Source organism: Lycium barbarum, chromosome 1, assembly GCF_019175385.1.
Source record: "Lycium barbarum isolate Lr01 chromosome 1, ASM1917538v2, whole genome shotgun sequence".
NCBI lineage: Eukaryota > Viridiplantae > Streptophyta > Magnoliopsida > Solanales > Solanaceae > Lycium > Lycium barbarum.
Window position 1 is genome coordinate 148,648,357 of NC_083337.1, and position 18,619 is coordinate 148,666,975.

Sequence of the window (18,619 nt, forward strand, 5' to 3'; positions counted from 1 at the left end):
TCTTTACATGCTCAAACCTTCTTAATTTCGCCTCCCGCATCTTGTCTTCAACCGAGACCACACCCATCTTGTTCCGGATATCTTCATTCCTTAACCAATCTTTTCCTAATGTGTCCACACATCCATTGCAACATTCTCATTTCAGCAACTTTTATCTTCTGAACGTGAGAGTTCTTGACTGGCCAACACTCCGCCCCATATAATAAAGTCGGTCTAACCACCACTTTGTAGAACTTGCCTTTAAGTTTTGGTGGCACACTCTTATCACACTGCACTCGAGAAGCGAGCCTTCATTTCATGCACCCTGCATTAATACGATGTGTGACATCATCGTCAATATACCCATTTTCTTATATAATAGACCCTATATACTTGAAACTCTTTTTTTTAGATAGCCTAAGGTACCAAGCCTCACTTCCACGTCAATATATTTGACACTTTTTTTTTTTGGATGGCTTGGGTATCTATTCTCACTTCCACGTCAGCCTAATGTGGTACATCACTGAACTTGCGCTCAAAGTACTCAGTCTTGGTCCTACTTAACTTGAACCCTTTAGACTCTAGAGTTTGTCTCCAACCTTCCAGCTTTGCGTTAACTTCTCTACGAGTCTCATTAATCAAGACAATATCATCTGCAAACAACAACACCATGACACCTCACCTTGAATATGTCGTGTCAATCCATCCATTACCAAGGCAAATAAAAACAGGCTAAGAGCTGATCCCTGGTGTAGCCCCATCACAACGTGGAATTACTCAGAGTTTCCTCCCACTGCCCTTACCTGTAACACCCCGTAAACTTGAACTAGGTGTGAATTTGTAAAAATCTAGTGTTAAGATGATATTTTATCTATATGAATCCATTCTTGATGAATTCGGGTGGAAGATGGTCGTTTTGAAGTCAAACCAACTATTGAAGTTCTTAAAGACTCTTAAATTCATCTAAGTTTTGGTAGGTCTATCTTCTAACCGATTTTCATGAAAATGTGTTGCGAATTTGGAAAAACTTCCTTGATGAAAGTTGTAGATCTTTGAAATATCTTTCCAACAGTACGTCGTCCAGCCCAAGAAAAGTTGCGTACAAAAAGTTATGCCCATTTTACTGAAGCCTATCTTCGCTGGAAATTTGGCCTGTGTTACGGTGAGACGTTACGGACCGTAACACGTATTACAGGCCGTAACATGGAACCGTAATGTCTCAAAAATCACCAGAACTCTCTGGAAATTTCCATTAAAGGACGGTCCAAAGAACGGTCTGTAACACGAAGGATGGTTCGTCCTTCGGGGGCGTCCTTTGGCCCGTTTTCACCAGAAAAATATAAATAAGACACTTGTTTTGTTTATTCCTCCACTTTCTAAACAACCCTAAGGACGAAAATCATTCCCCCAAGTCTTCAAATCAAAGGTAAGGACATCCTTAACATTACTAATCCATTCTAACATCAAACCCATGATTCTTAACATGATTCTTGTGACCAAAACCTAGGGTTTGCAACATAATTCTTCCCAAAGCGATTCAAGCTAGGGTTTGGGTGTTCTTCATTAGAAAAGTGAATTTTTAAAATTTGTTCAACGAATTAAGGTATGTCTCTTTTAAAATCATTGTTGACTATAAAGGTGATTTGTATGTCTCTCTTTTAAAAACTTATTTTGAATGAAATCACTTTTTGAAACTATTGTTGGAAGTATAAATTTTATTCAAGATTCTTTAATGAATGAAAGGAAAAGCAATCTTTTCATGTTTCTTGAACTCTAATTCATGTCTAAATGGTGGTTAATGTGTGTGAGGAGACAAACCCACATTAAACCTAGATTGTAACAAACCCTATATATGTATAAGATATTATGAATGTTTTCCTCTATGAGAGATGCTTAGTAATGCTAGTTAAGAGTTGGTAATGACATTCTCATTGGTGAATTGAGACATGGAAATCTTTGTAAAGAAGTTGTACGTTTTCAAAACATTGATTGGAATGACTTATTCTTTCGATATGGCATAATGAACTTTAATGTTATTGATGGTGTGACTATTTTGAGACAATTTGTGAATCGGCTTCTATGCTATGAACTTTATTGTTGTGTTTGGCCTAACTACTCAAGAGGAAGGGTAGTCACTATGGATCCTAGTGTGGTAATTACCTAGCCATTCGGGAGGAAGAGTGGCCACTACCGGGTTAGCTGCCCGAAGTGTGGTTAATGCCTAGCTATTCGGGAGGAAGGATAGCCACCGAGAATTTCATATTCCGGTGTGGTGCGCTGTGACAAGGGAACCCTACGGCCATCCCTTCGATGTGATTGATTCTTGGGCATGTATTGGCATGTGTGATATTCTTATTCTCCCATGAAACTGTTGTTGACAATCATGATCAATTTGAAAGGCATAATTGAAAGTTGTAACTTGACAAAAGACTTTATAATCGGTTTTGATAATTCTTATTGAGATACACATGCTGAATACCTGTTTTTATATTGATTAATGGCTTTGTAAACTGTTTAACAAATGATATTAAGAATCACAAAGTGGAATGACTGTTTTTATACTATCTTTTCAGAACTGATTTCTTTATGTATTATTATATTTAATTTTTATAATACTTGTTGTCCCCGAGGCACTCACTGAGTACGAAAGTACGCAGGCATACTATTGTTGTTTTTGATGGTATGTTAGGAAACGGAGAAGAGCAGGTTCGTGATACTTTTGACGCTTAGGAGAACTTGCTGCTGTTGTTGATTTGGTGAGCCCACATCTTTGTTCGTGGGACACTTCCTGTTTCATTTATTATTCTAGATTTTCGGGCTACATCCCGAAGTTAAACGATTGTTGTGTCTCTTCGAAGCTCCATAGATAGTTGTCAGAATTGTGGGTAGATTGTCAAAGTCTCGTACGACTTAATGGGTGTTTGCCACGTTTTTTACTATTACTTATATTAGACTTCCGCTGATCTTATTTCATAATTATGATCCTGATATATGCAGTTATTTATAACTTTGTTTAATTTAATAAGGAAAGATTATTAAAAAGGAACTTAACGTTACATTTATTTTATAAACTGTTGGAGGTGAATGTTGAACCTGGTGGGTTCAAGTGTTATTATTGCATTGTTTAGGTTCTTCCGATATTGTTCATGACGTCGGATGCCGGTCACGTCTAGGGTGGATTTTGGGGCGTGACATTACCCTGGTCTTGGCTCCATCATATATGTCCTTGACTAGCCTTCAAACATCTCCATAAAACTTCTCATGGCACTTTGTCATATGCCTTTTCTAGATCGATGAATACCATGTGCAAGTCCCTCTTCCTTTTCCTATACTGATCCACTAGTCTACTGACAAGACGAATAGCTTCTACAGTTGAGTGCCCCGGCATAGATCCAAACTGGTTCTCTGAAATAGACATGCCTCTCCTCACCCTCATCTGTACTTTCCTTTCATAGTGTGGCTTAACAACTTGATACCTATACTTTAAATGTCGCCCTTGTTCTTGTACAAAGGAATCATTATACTTAACTTCTATTCTTTGGGTATCTTTGCCGTCTTAAAAAAGACATTAAACAATTCAGTCAGCCACTCCAAACCTGTTATGCCTACACTCTTTCATAATTCCCAGGAATCTCGTCTAGCCCAGTCGCTATTTCGCTGTGCATCCTACGATCAACACACTTAACCTCCTCAACCTTTATACTCCTACAATACTCAAAATTGCGACGCCTCTTAGAGTACTCCAAATCTCCCAACAAAATGTCTTTGTTCCCTTCTTCATTCAAGAGTTTATGGAAGTGTGACTGTCATCTCCGTCTAATGAAAGCTTCATCCACCAATACTTTTCCATCCTCATCTTTCATGCACTTTACTTGATCAAGATTACGTACCCTCCTCTCCCTCTCCTTGGGTAGCTTGAACAACTTCTTTTCCCCGCCTTTGTCCTCTAGTTTTGCAAATAGGCGTTCAAAAGTTGTCGTTTTTGCCGCCAAAATCGCCAACATCGCCTCCTTTCTCGCCATCTTATACCTTTCCCAATTCGTCGCTTACTCCTTGCGCCGTGTTGCATAAAACGTCTCGCCTCGCGCCCCTGCCTCTTAAAACATTGATAATTTTTGCAAAGAATATTTGGTTGTTTGCATGTACTGATTACAGAAAGTGAAAAAAATGAACGAAAGTGAAAACAAGGTTTTAGGTGTTTTCCAAATTCCAAATACAACTTCGAGTGCATTTGAAGTTCCATAGTGCCAGCAGCAGCATTTATCCTATAAAAAAAAGTAGAAGCATAGTTACTACTCCTATTAGATAAAAGGAAGTGGCAAAAACACATTAACACAGATGGAATAACAAAAGAAAGCTATATATGTGGATATGAACAATAACACAAATTAAGCAGCAGCTGAAGCCAAATAAATGCTCAACTGTATGACAAGTAGGCATCATTTAACTAACTACCACTTGTGACACTACAAAGCCATGCAATCACATAAAGTAACTACAATAAGATGGAAAGATATGGCAAAAAATTGAACATGGTGGTGTTCTTTTACCAAAATATACTACTCCATTCAAGTAAATTCAAAAAGCTTTCTACATATTGATCTACTTTTGGCTCAATTAATGCAACTTTCCCTTTTCACAAACTAAAAATCCCACCTAAACAGTTAGGAAAACATTAGTATTTACCCCAAAAAAGGTACAGTTGAATTTATTAGTGATTTAAAGGATACGTGAATTGATTTGTTATAAGTGGGTAACGAACAAAAACAATTAGTGACGAAATCAAAGAAAACAATAAAGTGAGCCTGGGCCGTATGAGTTTCGGAGAAGATCCTTTGTTGAATTTTCCTCCGGTGGAACACTTGGCCTTGAAGAACTTATATTAACTCGGACGGAAAAGAATAGTAAGAGAACAATTTTGCTTATAACTAGAATGGAATCATGTAACTGTGTGTAAGACGTATATTTTTTAGATGTTTGTTATACTGAGCTTAAGCTCCTTTTATAGTTGATTCACGTCAGCTTTGAGCTGTTAATCTAGCCTAATAATGAGCAATAATAACAAATAAATGCTAATTTTAATACTAAAATGTAACGTCCAGCTCCGAATCCGGACCGATTCCGTAATGTTAGCTGTCCATAAATGACCCGCCTCAATTGCTCCATAACACTTAATCCGGGCACATATGAAATTACTCCTTCCGGATGAACCAAACTCCACTCCATCATTAGACTCCATATACCACGTGTCCTTCTTTCTTCATGCCACGTGTCAAGCTATATTTCCGATGTATACAATTAGTACTAGAGATTACGGTCAACTTTCAATCTTTTACAAAGTACAAAGTAAGACTCTGGATGTGAATGAGGAAAAACACAGAATGAACATCTGAACACTCTTGGAAAAACTATTTGAAATATAATCAGGGAAATCCTTTTCAAGCTTCATAGAAACAACAAAGAATAATTAAGTAGTAGAAAATCCAGCTAATTAGAAAGAAAGAAGGAGGATATTTTCTGTATTAATTAAAGTCTTTCTCATAGGAACGAATCTATGTATATATAGGTTGATATTCAGAACGTTACACTGACTAAATAAGGTAATAGTCCAATGGTAGAAATTATGAAATAATAGCTATTGCATGGAGTTAAGACACACTTAATCTCAAGGGAATGCATCTGACATATTTTGGTATATCCATAACAGTAATTAGTATATAATCATAAAAAGAGTCATAGAATAAAGATAATATATAGCTTTTCTTCTAGGAATGAGGATTTGAACCTGGCTTTGCACTGAACCGTGTCAAAGAATATCATTAGACCACAAATCTTGATAAAATTGAAAGAATATATTCTTAGGCTTTACATCGCATAACCATTTTGGCTCAACTTTAGAGCGCACAGGGAGCATGATAGAATCTACACTCCCTACAAACTAAGAATTCTCCAATTAAACATTCTGTGATTAGTAGTAACACACTTTTGAGCAATTTGCTTCTCCTCGTGTATTATCGCATTAAAGGGATCTGATCTAATATCCCACAAGCTATTGTCAAACAAAAAGAGCGGCTTCCCTGAAGTCATTATAAAGTATGTAAGATTTTCTTTACCGTGCCATCTCATCCGCAGAACAAGAAAATCCCATGGGACACTGAGAGAGCTTGATATGAAAGGGAATTCAAGTACTGTAAAATCTCCTCACAGTGACAAATATTGCACCCCCACAATTCCAACTGTTAGTTTCAAGAAGAAAAAAAATGCAAAAATCCAGGGGAGGGGGTTCTTGAAAGAACTCCTCAGTGTAAAGCAGACTTAACTAGTCACTTCTAATCATAAAGGCTAACCAACAACCATGAAAAATCCAATCTTATACAACCCTTAAATGATGTATCCTAAGCTGCCTTGGACTTGATGGTCTTTTTCTTTGGTTGCCTCCGGTTAATCGAGTTCTTCATCCCCACGAAAAACAGCAATGCCCCAAAGAGTGCCAGAGCCTACAAAGGGCAAATCCAATTAACTCATGTTTGTATGCATTTCACTTATCAAAGTAAATAGGCATTAATTTGACCAACCTGCAGGAACTCTTGTAGAACAACAAAATATTGTGGTTCTCCAAACTTATGGCAGCAGAAATCGTGCAGAAGTGGAGTAGCCGCTATCAGGTAACACATCTGCAATATTAAAAACGGATAATTGAAGGTTAAAACATGGTGTACGAAGAAATCTAAACGAAGGTGTTTATCAATTCTAAGAGAGACCAAATTCCTAACCAGTAGAACAGCACCGGTGAAGCTGCCAAATACAAATAGCAATCCACCCAATCCTTTTAGAGCCATGAATGCTGCAACCACATGCCTAACCTGGAAAAAGTAATTCACAAATGTCATACCAGTATCTATCTTTAACACGAAAGAAATAAACTTCAACTTATCTATAACCATTACATCAATTTTTGGTGCCCCTGCCCCCAACTTGGATTCAAGAAAATTCTGGAAACTAGCCACTTTGGGAGCCAATTCCTTTGCTGCAGGCCCACCATCTTCCCCAAAATCATTGAACCTACAAAATCACATCCCACAATGATGAAAAAACATTGACTGGAAAGAAGGAAATCAACAATCATTTCAACCCACATTAGTTTAGTAGAAAAGCAAAATCTCTGCATCATCAAGGAAGACTAGGAAAATTATCAAGGGGACAAAAAGTTGAGGAAGCTAAAATTGTAGCTTGTCGCTTTATTTGGACTGCTAAGAGTGGTGAAAAATGCAAACTAGGACAGAGTACCTTGACTACCCATTGGCAACACACTACTACAATAGTCAAAAAAATACTTCCACCTATTGATAGGATGGGGCTAGGAACCATTTTCCTACACAGTGCAATTACCTTCGATTACAACCTTTGTAATTCCACAGTAACTTGAACCATAAACTATTCACAGACAGCAAAGCGCTTGCAGTTCTTGGATCATTAAGCTTGCAACACTAGTGCTACTCAAGAAAATACAGTAATTAATGAACCTGCTGTGTACCATGTAATTACAGCTTGAGAGTAAAGATGAAACTTGGTTTGCATATTATAAAGTAAAATCTAAGGATATTGTTCTTGCTTATTACAACTAGAGGAGGGAGGCGAGTTCTACAACAAAAAGATGAGTTTTCCTGTGGAGTCCTAAAGGAGTAGGACCCCTGAACGAAATTAGCAACCACCACCAATGAGAACATAAAACTAGCAAATATAGCATTAGCTATCTAACATCCTTTTGAGAACAGAAAGGAAAAGTTTCAGCCAGAACTGAACTATTTGCCACAACAGACGCAAACAGAGATCCCATAACAGAAGGCAATATCTACAGAACATCAAGCAAAAGACCACCTTCATTCACCAACACCTCTCCGTAAAAAAAATTCCACCAACCAAGCTGGCTGCAGCTTAGCCCTTTAGAGAAGAAAGATAAAAGCCCAAAGTTTCACATCCGATATCAAAACCTAACAATGCAACCAAGCAAAACTATGGAGCTTAAATATTTCTTTATGTAATGAAGGAATCTTTTTAACCTACTGTTAACGGACTGCATGTTATCTTTCATACTTGACCGATTCTGGCTCTCTCAGACTGGTCACTGGGCTATACCATCCTACAGAGGTCTATCAAAGAGCTCAAAGTTGAATTTAGCTTAGTCAATTCTGGGTAACAGTATGTTATCTGGTGGCATCTCACTAATCAATGATGGATCAAAATCAAATAGCCTGTCTAACTCAAGCAAAGACGATACAACACCACCAAAAAGATCAAGTTTCTTCCTTCGGTAATAGAAAACTGAGGTAACAGTAATTGCGTACACAAGCAACATGCCCTGAGAGGAGTTATTTAATCAGTTAGGACAATTGGGTATGCATGACCACCACATAATAAACTGAGAGAAATATTTTCAATAACCAATTAGCTCAAATGGGTATACATGAGTCATCACCACCAAATAAAGAACCAACCTCAAAGAATTGAAACCATTATCTAACCTTCCTTGGCAGTATCTCCCTATTTAAACAAGGAATTCATATTACTCCGCCCGTCCCAATTTATATGACACTCTTTCCTTTTTAATCAGTCCCAAAAAGATGACGCATTTCTATATTTAATAAGTAACAATTTAACTTTAAACTTCTCATTTTACTCTTAATGAAATGATTTATAGGCACACAAATATCTATAATTTTTTTAGGCCACTAATTTCAAAAGTCTCCATGTCATTGTTAAACTCCGTGCCAAGTCAACACACCTTCACATAAATTGGGACGGAGAGAGTACAAAATAACCACTAAGTCCATGGTTCAAAATAATGTTCTACCAATACGACATAGAAGGAAAAAGGAAGTGGGTTAGATAAGGGATATGATGGTGGCTAGTGCTGTTAAGGAAATATGCTCCTATGAGTCCTATCCATCTGGTTATATTCAACTTAAGGAAACTAAGTTCAGAAGCAAAAGCAACTGGGCTCGAAGGGGAAACTAAGTAAAACAATTAGTTAGACCTAAGCACCGAACCACTACCAACATGAACTTCATCAAGATTGGGAACTACCCTAATACATTGCCTTGGTTCCAAGGGAAGCAAAAGCAACTTGGTTCTAGAGGACCTGTTTGGCCATGAGAGTTACACTTTTTTCCGGAACAATTTTTCACTTTATTTCAAAATCAATATTTGGTTATAAAATTTCCAAATCCAACTTGGAGTTGGATTCCATAGTTGGAAAAGTGCTCCAAACTTGTTTTCCAACTCCATCTTCATAAATTCCAAATAAAGTGCTCTCTCTGCTTTGCAAGAAGTATAACCAAACACAACTCCATCTTCAACTCCAACTTCATAAATTCCACTAAATTGAAAAATATTTGGAATCTACAGCCAAACACCTACTAAAACAGTAAGTTAGACCTAAGCCCTGAACCATTACCAAGATTGGAAACTACACACCAAGATTGGAAACTACCCTAATAATTTGACTTGACAGAGCAGTAGAAATCAAACAGAAACTTCAGAAAACAGTAGAGAAACCAAAATAAGAAAGAACATAATGAGCACCCATTTTTCAACTTCCAATACCACATTTTCCACCCAGCTGAAAGAAAATAGATTCCACATACAATCAGTAGCATCTAACACAAATAAGTCAAATCAAAACCAAGCATACCAACAGTAAATACCAAACACTATAGAATAATATGCAAGATTCCTTATACAAAATATATATATATATATATATATATATGCAAGATTCCTAAATCACCAAACCCTTTACTGCTACTGCACATGAATTTCAAGAAACCCCACATAGCATATAAAAACATATTTAACTGGATCTATCAACACCCACATAATAGACACAAAAGCAAGAAAACAAAGAAAAATTGCAACAAGTAAAGAATAGATCTGAGAAAGAAAGAATTACATTTGCCAAGCAGAAAGGATGAAAACAGAAGCAAAAAGGACCCTTCCAAGAAATGAAAAGAACCCCATTTTTGAACTCTCTCTCTCTCTCTGTCTCTCTCTGGCTCTCCAAGCTGGGCTAAGGAGAGAAGGGAAATTCAATGAGGAGAAAGGAGAAAAGGACCAAAATCATCCGTAATGTTTGGGCAAAATCATACATATTCTTTCACATGGTGCACTAATAGTACATTATGTTTGCATAAGTGGTGCACTTTTAGTCACAATCCCAAATAAATTTAACGGAAAAGAACAAAAATGTCCCTGAACTTTTAGAAAAGGTATAAAAATACCCTTTATTCATCTATTTTGCTAAAACTACCCCTCAATTCAACCTTTTGAGAATTTATTCCCCTTGAGTAACGGACAACACTAATTTTTTTTAAAAAAAATAAATTAAATTGCACATGACATTTTATTACTGAAAAATTAATTTATTCTTTTAAAAAGAAATCTGAAAAATCGTTATTTGTAGAATAAGGAAAAATAATTTTTCAACATCCATTTCTTTAAAAAAACAAATGTAGTAAGCCTTTTATATATATATATATATATATATATATATATATATATATATATATATATATATATATATATAAAACAGAATTGGATTTTCATTAAAACATGTGGAATTTTTTTAAGTTTGGAACAAAAAATTTAACGGGTGGAAACCCCGTTTTTTTTTTAGAAAATTCAATTTTTAAATCTGAAAAACTGATTGTTTTTTTAAGTAAAATGTGCAAAACTAATACTCCATAATTTTCTTCTAGATTTAAAAAAAGATAGTTTTCTGGTTTTTTTTTAAAACACAGTTTTTCCATAAAAAAATTATTTTTTTCATATTTTTATAAAAATCCAATTTTTCACATTTTGAAAAGAAAAAAAAATTAGTGTTGTCCGTTAGTCAAGGTTTTACTCGTTAAAAAAAAGTTTTTCAAATTTAAAAAAATTCCAAGGTTTCAGATTTCGTTTTAAAAGAATAAATCAATTTTTCAGTAATAAAATGTCATGTGCAATTTATTTATGTTAAAAAAAAAAAAATTAGTGTTGTCCGTTAGTCAAGGGGAATAAATGAGCCAAAAAGTTGAATTGAGGGGTAGTTTTAGCAAAATAGATGAATAAAGGGTATTTTTATACCTTTTCTAAAAGTTCAGGGGCATTTTTGTTCTTTTCCGTTAAATTTATTTGGGATTGTGACTAAAAGTGCACCACTTATGCAAACATAATGTACTATTAGTGCACCATGTGAAAGAATATGTATGATTTTGATTCAAACCCAAACATTATGGATGATTTTGGTCCTTTTCTCGAGGAGAAAGAGTGTAGGTGGTGTTTGATAGCTACTTTATGGACTTCAATTCTTGAAATTTATTTAAGGATTACATTAAAGTAGTATTGATGATAGGAGTCTTCAAGCTTTTTTCCTTTCTTTCTTTCTTTCTTTTTGTTTTGCTTGTCAATTCATCTTTTCTTTTTTCTTAAAAAACCCAGATTTTCTTACATCAAAATGTTTGCCCCAAATTTTTAGTAACTTCTTTTTAATTGGCAAGTTAAATTGATTTACATATAGGGACATTGGATTGTTGGCTAGGAAGTGAATTATCCATGTATTACAATAAGCATAACATATTTGGTAGCATATTAGTTGTTATATATAAAATTCAACTCTTCAAATATTGTGTTTGGTTACCAATTTACAATTTCGAGTAGCAGGAGCGAATTCAGGTACAAAGTTTGGGGTCATGAACCGATGGTCTCTTCGTAAAACTAAATATTTTTTGTATATATTTCTTAAAATAGGTATTTTTTGTATATATTTCTTAAAATAGGTATAATATTATTCATTGGAACTCATGTTACAAGAATGTTAAATAGTACACTTGGTTGAAGGTTGAGTTATTTACTTTAGAGGACTAGGTATCAATTCCCATAACACATTTTTTCCTTTTAGTGGTGAACCCATGTTTTAAAAATCTTAGATTCGTCTCTGCCGAGTACCGAAAACATGTATAAGTTGTGAGTTTATTTATATATTATTTTATATAAATTAATAATGAGTTGTGGTAAAAGATTGAATAACTAAGTCATCTATAACTAAATAACTAATTCAAAGACCAGCTTTATAAAAAGAAACTAAATGTATACTTTGCATATTTTGAGTTTATATCGTGTTAGACGTATTCAAATATCTTGAATATTCAACAACGTGAAATGTGTCATTTAATAAAAAAGCTAGAGAGTAATTTATTTTGTTTCAGTTGATGTAAGTAAAAAATTGAAATTTCAAAAGAATTACTTAGCTAAGCGATCATTGATGGAACATAAGTAGGTTCTTGCAGAAACAATTAACTTAAATTAATTAGTTAAATGTTTAACATAATATGCAGATAACAACATACATCTACTTTGTAGTGGTACATTAATTTACCACATACTTGGTTGCCAAAAATTAGATTAACTGTTTTTCTTGATTTGCTTGCTTAGAACAAAAACTGACTACTTCTCTCTGGGGACATATCTCGCTTGATTGGATCTAGATTTCCATCTCTTATTCTCAACAAAGGAATTCAATTGAAAACTCTACTGCTATATATGTTCTAGAATTATATAATGGTTATAATTCGTAAAAGGATTAATTAACAAATTCAAATATGCACGGTATAGTATTATTTATATAGAAAAGGACGTCCCTTAGTCATTAAATTAATTAAACTTAATCAGTATAAGAAAGCAATAATTGAGAGAATATGTGGCTGCGTTTATCTGGTGAGATCTAATCTATAAGTGAATGCAACTATTTAAGATCGAACCCACCAACAAATTAATTGACTTGTTGGTTGTGTAGTGATAACACAACAAAATGGTAGTACTATAGTATATTACTAGCTACTATTATAAATATTGTTTGTGTCACTTATCAGTCAATAAAACACAGCTTGCTTCACGATCATGGCTAAAATTTCATTTAGAATAGGGTATAAACTACTTTGCAAGGTTACGTAATATTTTTTGTTTGTCTTGTAATAAATAACTTTTGGTTCTGCCATTCCATGCAAATAATAATTAGGAACAGTGTCTTCATCTTATAACTGAGTAGGCATAGGGTTAGAAAAGAATAAATAATAGACATTGCTTTTGTAAATTACTATTTAAACGAAAACAAAAGGGTTCGAAAGAGTTCAATAGTTTAATTTACATTTAATGAAAATAAATAAAGGGTAATCAGAAGAGATTGGATATTAGTTTCTTCACCACAAAGCAAATCCATGATTAATTAGTATATGCATGCTTAGTCTTGTCGGCGATCCTCTTTTGTCTTACATTATTTAATATTCACAAACCAACTAATTTTGCTAACTTTAATTTGAAGAGGCATCCAATGAGAACGTGCCTCACATGAACATGTCACGTCCTTTTTTCCCCTATATTCTAAACTAATAAACCTTAGCATGTGATTTGGGTTTGATCAATTTCTATCACTACGTTTGCTTGATTCATTTACTTGAAAAGATTTAAATGCCAATATTCACTACGACACTTAGCTATTAGCTATAAGGTGAGAAAGATAATAACGAGTGATCTTCGAGGTCAATTTGGAGTATCCAATTATGTAGTCTAGCTAATCATGAGGGAAGAGGAAACAAAATACATGGTAAAGGGGACCGGATGTAACTAGCTTGAATCGTATATATATATATATATATATATCAAAAACATCAAAAAAAAAGTACAATTAATTGAATTTTGAATTCACTACTTAAATCAAATATTCATGATAGAATTTCGAGCACAAAATCATAAAGTTTAATTTTGAATCTGCATCTTATCAGGAAATCAATCCTTTTAGGCAACATGCGATACACACAATTGGTTCTTCTAGATGCGAGAAAAGCATGTGACAACACGAGTCGGGAACCCAAATAACATGAGGAAAAACTCCAAATAGACCTTTCTAGTGCGAAAAAAATCTGATCCAAACTATCTATAGCGTAGGAATTTCATACGCTATAAGGGCCTGACTAATGTCTCATGCCAAACAGCCGTTAGGGTTGCCTTGGCCACTATAGCGCATGAAATCCATAATGTATTTAGAGGCTGATTCCATTTCTCTGCACATTTCTTCACCTTCATCTTCCATTCTTTCTCTCTTCCTCCCAATCTTTCTTAAATAATTAGTTATGTCTCAAGCATCAGGAAGCTCAAGGTTATTTAGGGGTTGGGCTAAGAACAACACAAAGACACTCTTAACATAATGTAATATTATCTGTTTTAGGCCAAACCCATACGAATTTTCCCCAAAAGGTCTGATACCATTAAAAGTAACTCTGCAACAATGTAAGACTTTGTTCAGGAGAGATTGGTTAAAATTAGAGGTAGTACCACAGAAGGTCACTCAACTATAGGTAATGATCTCCCAAAGTCATGCTTCTTTGTTTTGTAACAAGGTCACCCAATAAATATTTGACCAACAAAAGATGACATGACATTTAATTTAATTCACGTGGACTTTATTTTTCTCAGTCCACATGGCAAAAGACCCGACCCAACCCGACCTAAACCCAAATTAACCCTATCTTCTCTTAAATAGAGTTCCACTATCTCCGGAAAAATTGACCCATCATTTTATTAAAATCGTGCCGTCGCCTTTTTCCTTCTCTCAGGCAAATTCCATAAGGGTTTTTAGACATTAAGTAAATGTAGTTCGTGAAGTTTGGCAATTCCTTCTTACCCATAAATCGTACTCCTATCATATGTTGGCTGCACTAATAATTAGTCAGAATATGAGCACCATGATGGATTTATTTTGCAAGCTATATCGTATTTAACAAGGCTATCAAGGCTTAAGAATGCAAAGACTTAATCGATTTCCTAGTAAACTGCTTATTCACTACTATGTATTAGTTGGAATCAGTAGTATTGATAGCTGGTAGGTTTCCACCTTTTTTTTGAGATCTGGCTTTAGAGTCACAATGAGCTAATTGTACTTAACTTGTCCACTTGGTTGAATAAAATTGTTCTGTTTGACCAAAAAAAATGAATGTAAAGACTTGTTTTATTTTGTCATGTGTAGTGAGAAAAAAAATTCACGTGGATTAAATTAAATGCCAAATATTTACTGGATGACTTTTGATGTGATATAGGAAAAGTTGGGTGACCTTGTTATTACAAAACATAGAAACATGACTTTGGGAGATTATTACTTATAGTTGGGTGTGACCATCTGTATTGCTACCTCGTTAAAATTAGTTGGATTTTCTGTTTTTTATTTTTGTTTTTGAGTTTTGATTATGAACTACAAACATTTATGTGTCACGTCATAGTTATTATAGAAAATACATTTTCCGGCTAAGGGTATATTTGATGCGATATACCAACAACAAAATGACTTTTTTGTTACAAAACAAAAATGACTTTACCACACTATTATCAATAGTTGAGTAAAATTATTACAATAATTGAATAACAATATAAGCAATCAAACTCTTATTATTGTATACGTTGCTTGGACTAGTCTGAAGTTTGACAGTGACAATTACAGCCCTGAAAGCCATTTGTGACTAGGGTATGTTTGGCACCATATACATTATTTTCTTTAAAAAAAAAATTGTATTTGATTGGTGAATGAAAATATTTTTCGAGAGATATAAATTAATGATTAAAATAATATTAGAAAAGTCGAGTGTGGTCTTATGAAACTTTTGAGACTTAAAAATTAATAATAATGTCTAAAAGTTAATTGGAACATATAATAAGAAGTTAAAAGGTAAAATCATACTAGTAAAACACTATGCTCATAATTAAGAAAAGTCATTTTTAATTATTCTTGTAAATGTTTTCTGGTAATCAAGTACCAAAAATAATTTATTGAAAAATAACTTTCGTCCTACCAAATACATCTTAAGAAGGAAATTTAATTTTGTGATATATAGATGAGGGTTGGAAGCAGTGATGCACTTGAATCGACCTCTCTCCGATCAAAGAAAGTTTTTCTTGAAAATCTCTCAAGTAATGTTTTGAACACAAGAAAGTCCTTGTCGGATTTTGGTCATTATCCTCAAACAAAGGCTGTTAAATGAGGGATAATCAAGTGGCATAACTAACTCTAGTACATTTAGATTTAGTAGCTATATTTTAGATTAATTACATCTTATAGCTAAAAGTAATATGTTAAATACAATTAATAACTACATATATATTTAAAATAGAATACCCATCGTCACATTATTCACTGCTAACCCAACCCTCCTATCTCTCTCTCCACTCTTCCCCCACTGCTCCGACGAGGAGCTCTAGCTCCGGTGAACCGGAGCAGCCGTCTTCTCCGGTGTAATTTTTTAAGTATTTTTTGGTTTTTGAATTATACTTTACTGTTGCAGAAAGAAAATGGAAGAAGGAAGAGATTTTTGTTAGGTTCTTTTCTTTAGTTTCTTCTCTGGAGAAGAACTGTGATGTTGAGAAGAAAAGAGAACTGTGATGTTGAAGAAAAGAACTATGATGTTGATGACGCTTGTTGATGACGATGACGTTGACGACGGTCAGATCTGAACGGAAACAGTCAGATCTGGCCAGAATATGATCGGAAACAGTCAGATCTGACCGGAATTCGACTGTAAAATACAAAATACATTTATTTGTTGTATGTATACAGTGTTTTTTACCTGTATTTCAAAGATCTTTTTGTATACAAATGGATACAGTGAATTTGAAGTGTACACAAATGAATAGAGTGAATTTTATTTCTTGTATTCAGTTTTTGTGTGTATTCGTTAATTTTTTTAGTGCAAAATTCAGTGTTTTGGGGAAGGATTTTTTTTTTTGTATACAACCGATTTTAAATATAATAAAGTGAATACAGTGTAAAAATAGCTACAATGAATACAATTGAGTTGAATACATTTGAACTGAATACAAATTTCAGCAAATTTTACTGATTGTATTCATGAATACAGCGACACACCATAGTGAATACAATAAGAAACAAGTGCTGAAACAAGCTATATGTTTGCTACCAGATGTAAATAGGTAAAATGTTGCTACGCAGAAAAAATAACCCTTAAAAGGTAGTCATTTATGAAATTTTCCCATTAAATAAAGCGATTGAAAAGACTAGATATTTTATTGAGTGAATAACTTAAATGGTCATTCAATTATAGCAAACAAACTCTTCATTAAAGTTATTTATGTTTATTTTGTATCAATAAGTTACTTTAGTTATGCTAATTCATCTACAAAATCCTTACAATCTATGGTCTTTAATTCCCCCCAACCCCTCCCCCCCTAAAATTTAAGGTGTTTAATCCTTCAGCATTTTTCGTGCGCCACAAACTTATATTTTCGTATCATAATATCTCACAAATTATGTCCCAAAATCATAATTCCAATTTCTAAACAATACAACAATTCTGAAATACTACATAATATATGCTGCATAACTTAATTCCTACAGAACTTATCCCGAGCAAAACAAAAGTTCAGTTTCTTAAGATAAATGCTACAGAACTTATGCCGAGTCAAGCAAGTTTGGATATTTTCACTAAATGAGCAGTAGGGGCAAAAAATAAAATTCTACAGATGCAACGGCCAAAAATTAAAGACTAGTGCGTTTGAATGGTAAACCGTGCAAAAACTTCATTGCAATTTCGTCAAAATACTTTGATGAACTGGATCAAAAAGGGAATAAGTTAATTGGGATACCCGGGTTTTAATTTAAGCCAACAATCTTAGTTTAGCCATCGTTCTAAATGTAATTAGAAAGTAGTTAATTTTAATGTACCAAAATATTCATAACTAAAACACAGAACAATCCCAGCACACAGCTGGAGTTCAAACATTTGACAAGTAGAATCCATCACAATAGCGGTGGAAATGATTTTTTCTTGGAAAAAAAAATAAGGATCTGCTTACAAAAGAAAATATCATAAAGGAAAACTTAGTTAAATCACAGTTTTTTATATAATAATAAATAGGTTAATAAAGTATTAATAAAGGAGGGGCAAGCATAATCACAGAGGAAATAAGTCAAAGTCAAATTTGAAGGAAGGTTTATAAAATTATTCTTATATTTTTTATCAGTAATGACTTTGTAGATAACTAGCAAAACTTGAATGACTTTATTGATACTATAAACGCAAATGACTTTAATGAAGAATTTGCTATAATTGAATGACGATTTAAGTTATTCACCTGTATTTTACTTGACCCCAACAATTTAGGAAACACCTAATATTACCCCTGTCATTTAGTAAAACATTGCATTAAGATATGTCATATTTTAAGGTTAAGCCAAATATGATTGAAATTAACTTGATTTAATAGAATATCATCCTAAAACAGAATCAGTACTCTGAAATACAATGACTTTATCCTTCCGAAAAAGTCCTCATCTTCTGAGGCCAAGCCTTTAAAATCAAATTCTGCGTGGTCGCCTAAGTTAAACCGGATAGGGTTGAATATACAAGTTATGAAACAAATATTTATTTTTTAAATCAAAATTCTAACACCATGACCTAGCCTTGTAGTATTTGTAAGAGTATAACACATTATTGGAGTGAATTCAATTTTCATTCTACCCTTTCCCCATTCCATCCTTATCCGATGCAACTAAAATTTTGAGAAAAGAAAGTCCCCAATCGCCCAATAAGGGTAGGTTTCGTGA

At 33.9% G+C, this 18,619-nt stretch overlaps 1 protein-coding gene across 1 annotated transcript; it reads right to left on the minus strand.

The window, feature by feature from the left end:
- Positions 1 to 6,149: 6,149 nt before the first annotated feature.
- LOC132643008 (uncharacterized) lies at positions 6,150 to 11,409 on the minus strand. Its single transcript, XM_060359899.1, has 6 exons — positions 11,273 to 11,409; positions 9,929 to 10,069; positions 6,927 to 7,041; positions 6,753 to 6,842; positions 6,555 to 6,653; positions 6,150 to 6,476 (listed from the first exon to the last, which is right to left on the minus strand). Exons 2-6 carry the CDS (start codon positions 9,994 to 9,996, stop codon positions 6,375 to 6,377), a joined length of 474 nt encoding a protein of 157 aa, XP_060215882.1. The 5' UTR covers positions 9,997 to 10,069; positions 11,273 to 11,409; the 3' UTR covers positions 6,150 to 6,374.
- Between the last annotated feature and the right edge of the window lie 7,210 nt (positions 11,410 to 18,619).

Bases quoted from the DNA above. Each gene is read 5' to 3' on its own strand.
- LOC132643008 (XM_060359899.1), bottom strand. From the start codon at position 9,996: ATGGGGTTCTTTTCATTTCTTGGAAGGGTCCTTTTTGCTTCTGTTTTC. The intron at 7,042-9,928 runs GTAATTCTTTCT...GTGATTTTGTAG, and splicing joins ATCCTTTCTGCTTGGCAAAT to GTTCAATGATTTTGGGGAAG. The intron at 6,654-6,752 runs GTTAGGAATTTG...TTAATATTGCAG, and splicing joins TCACCGGTGCTGTTCTACTG to ATGTGTTACCTGATAGCGGC.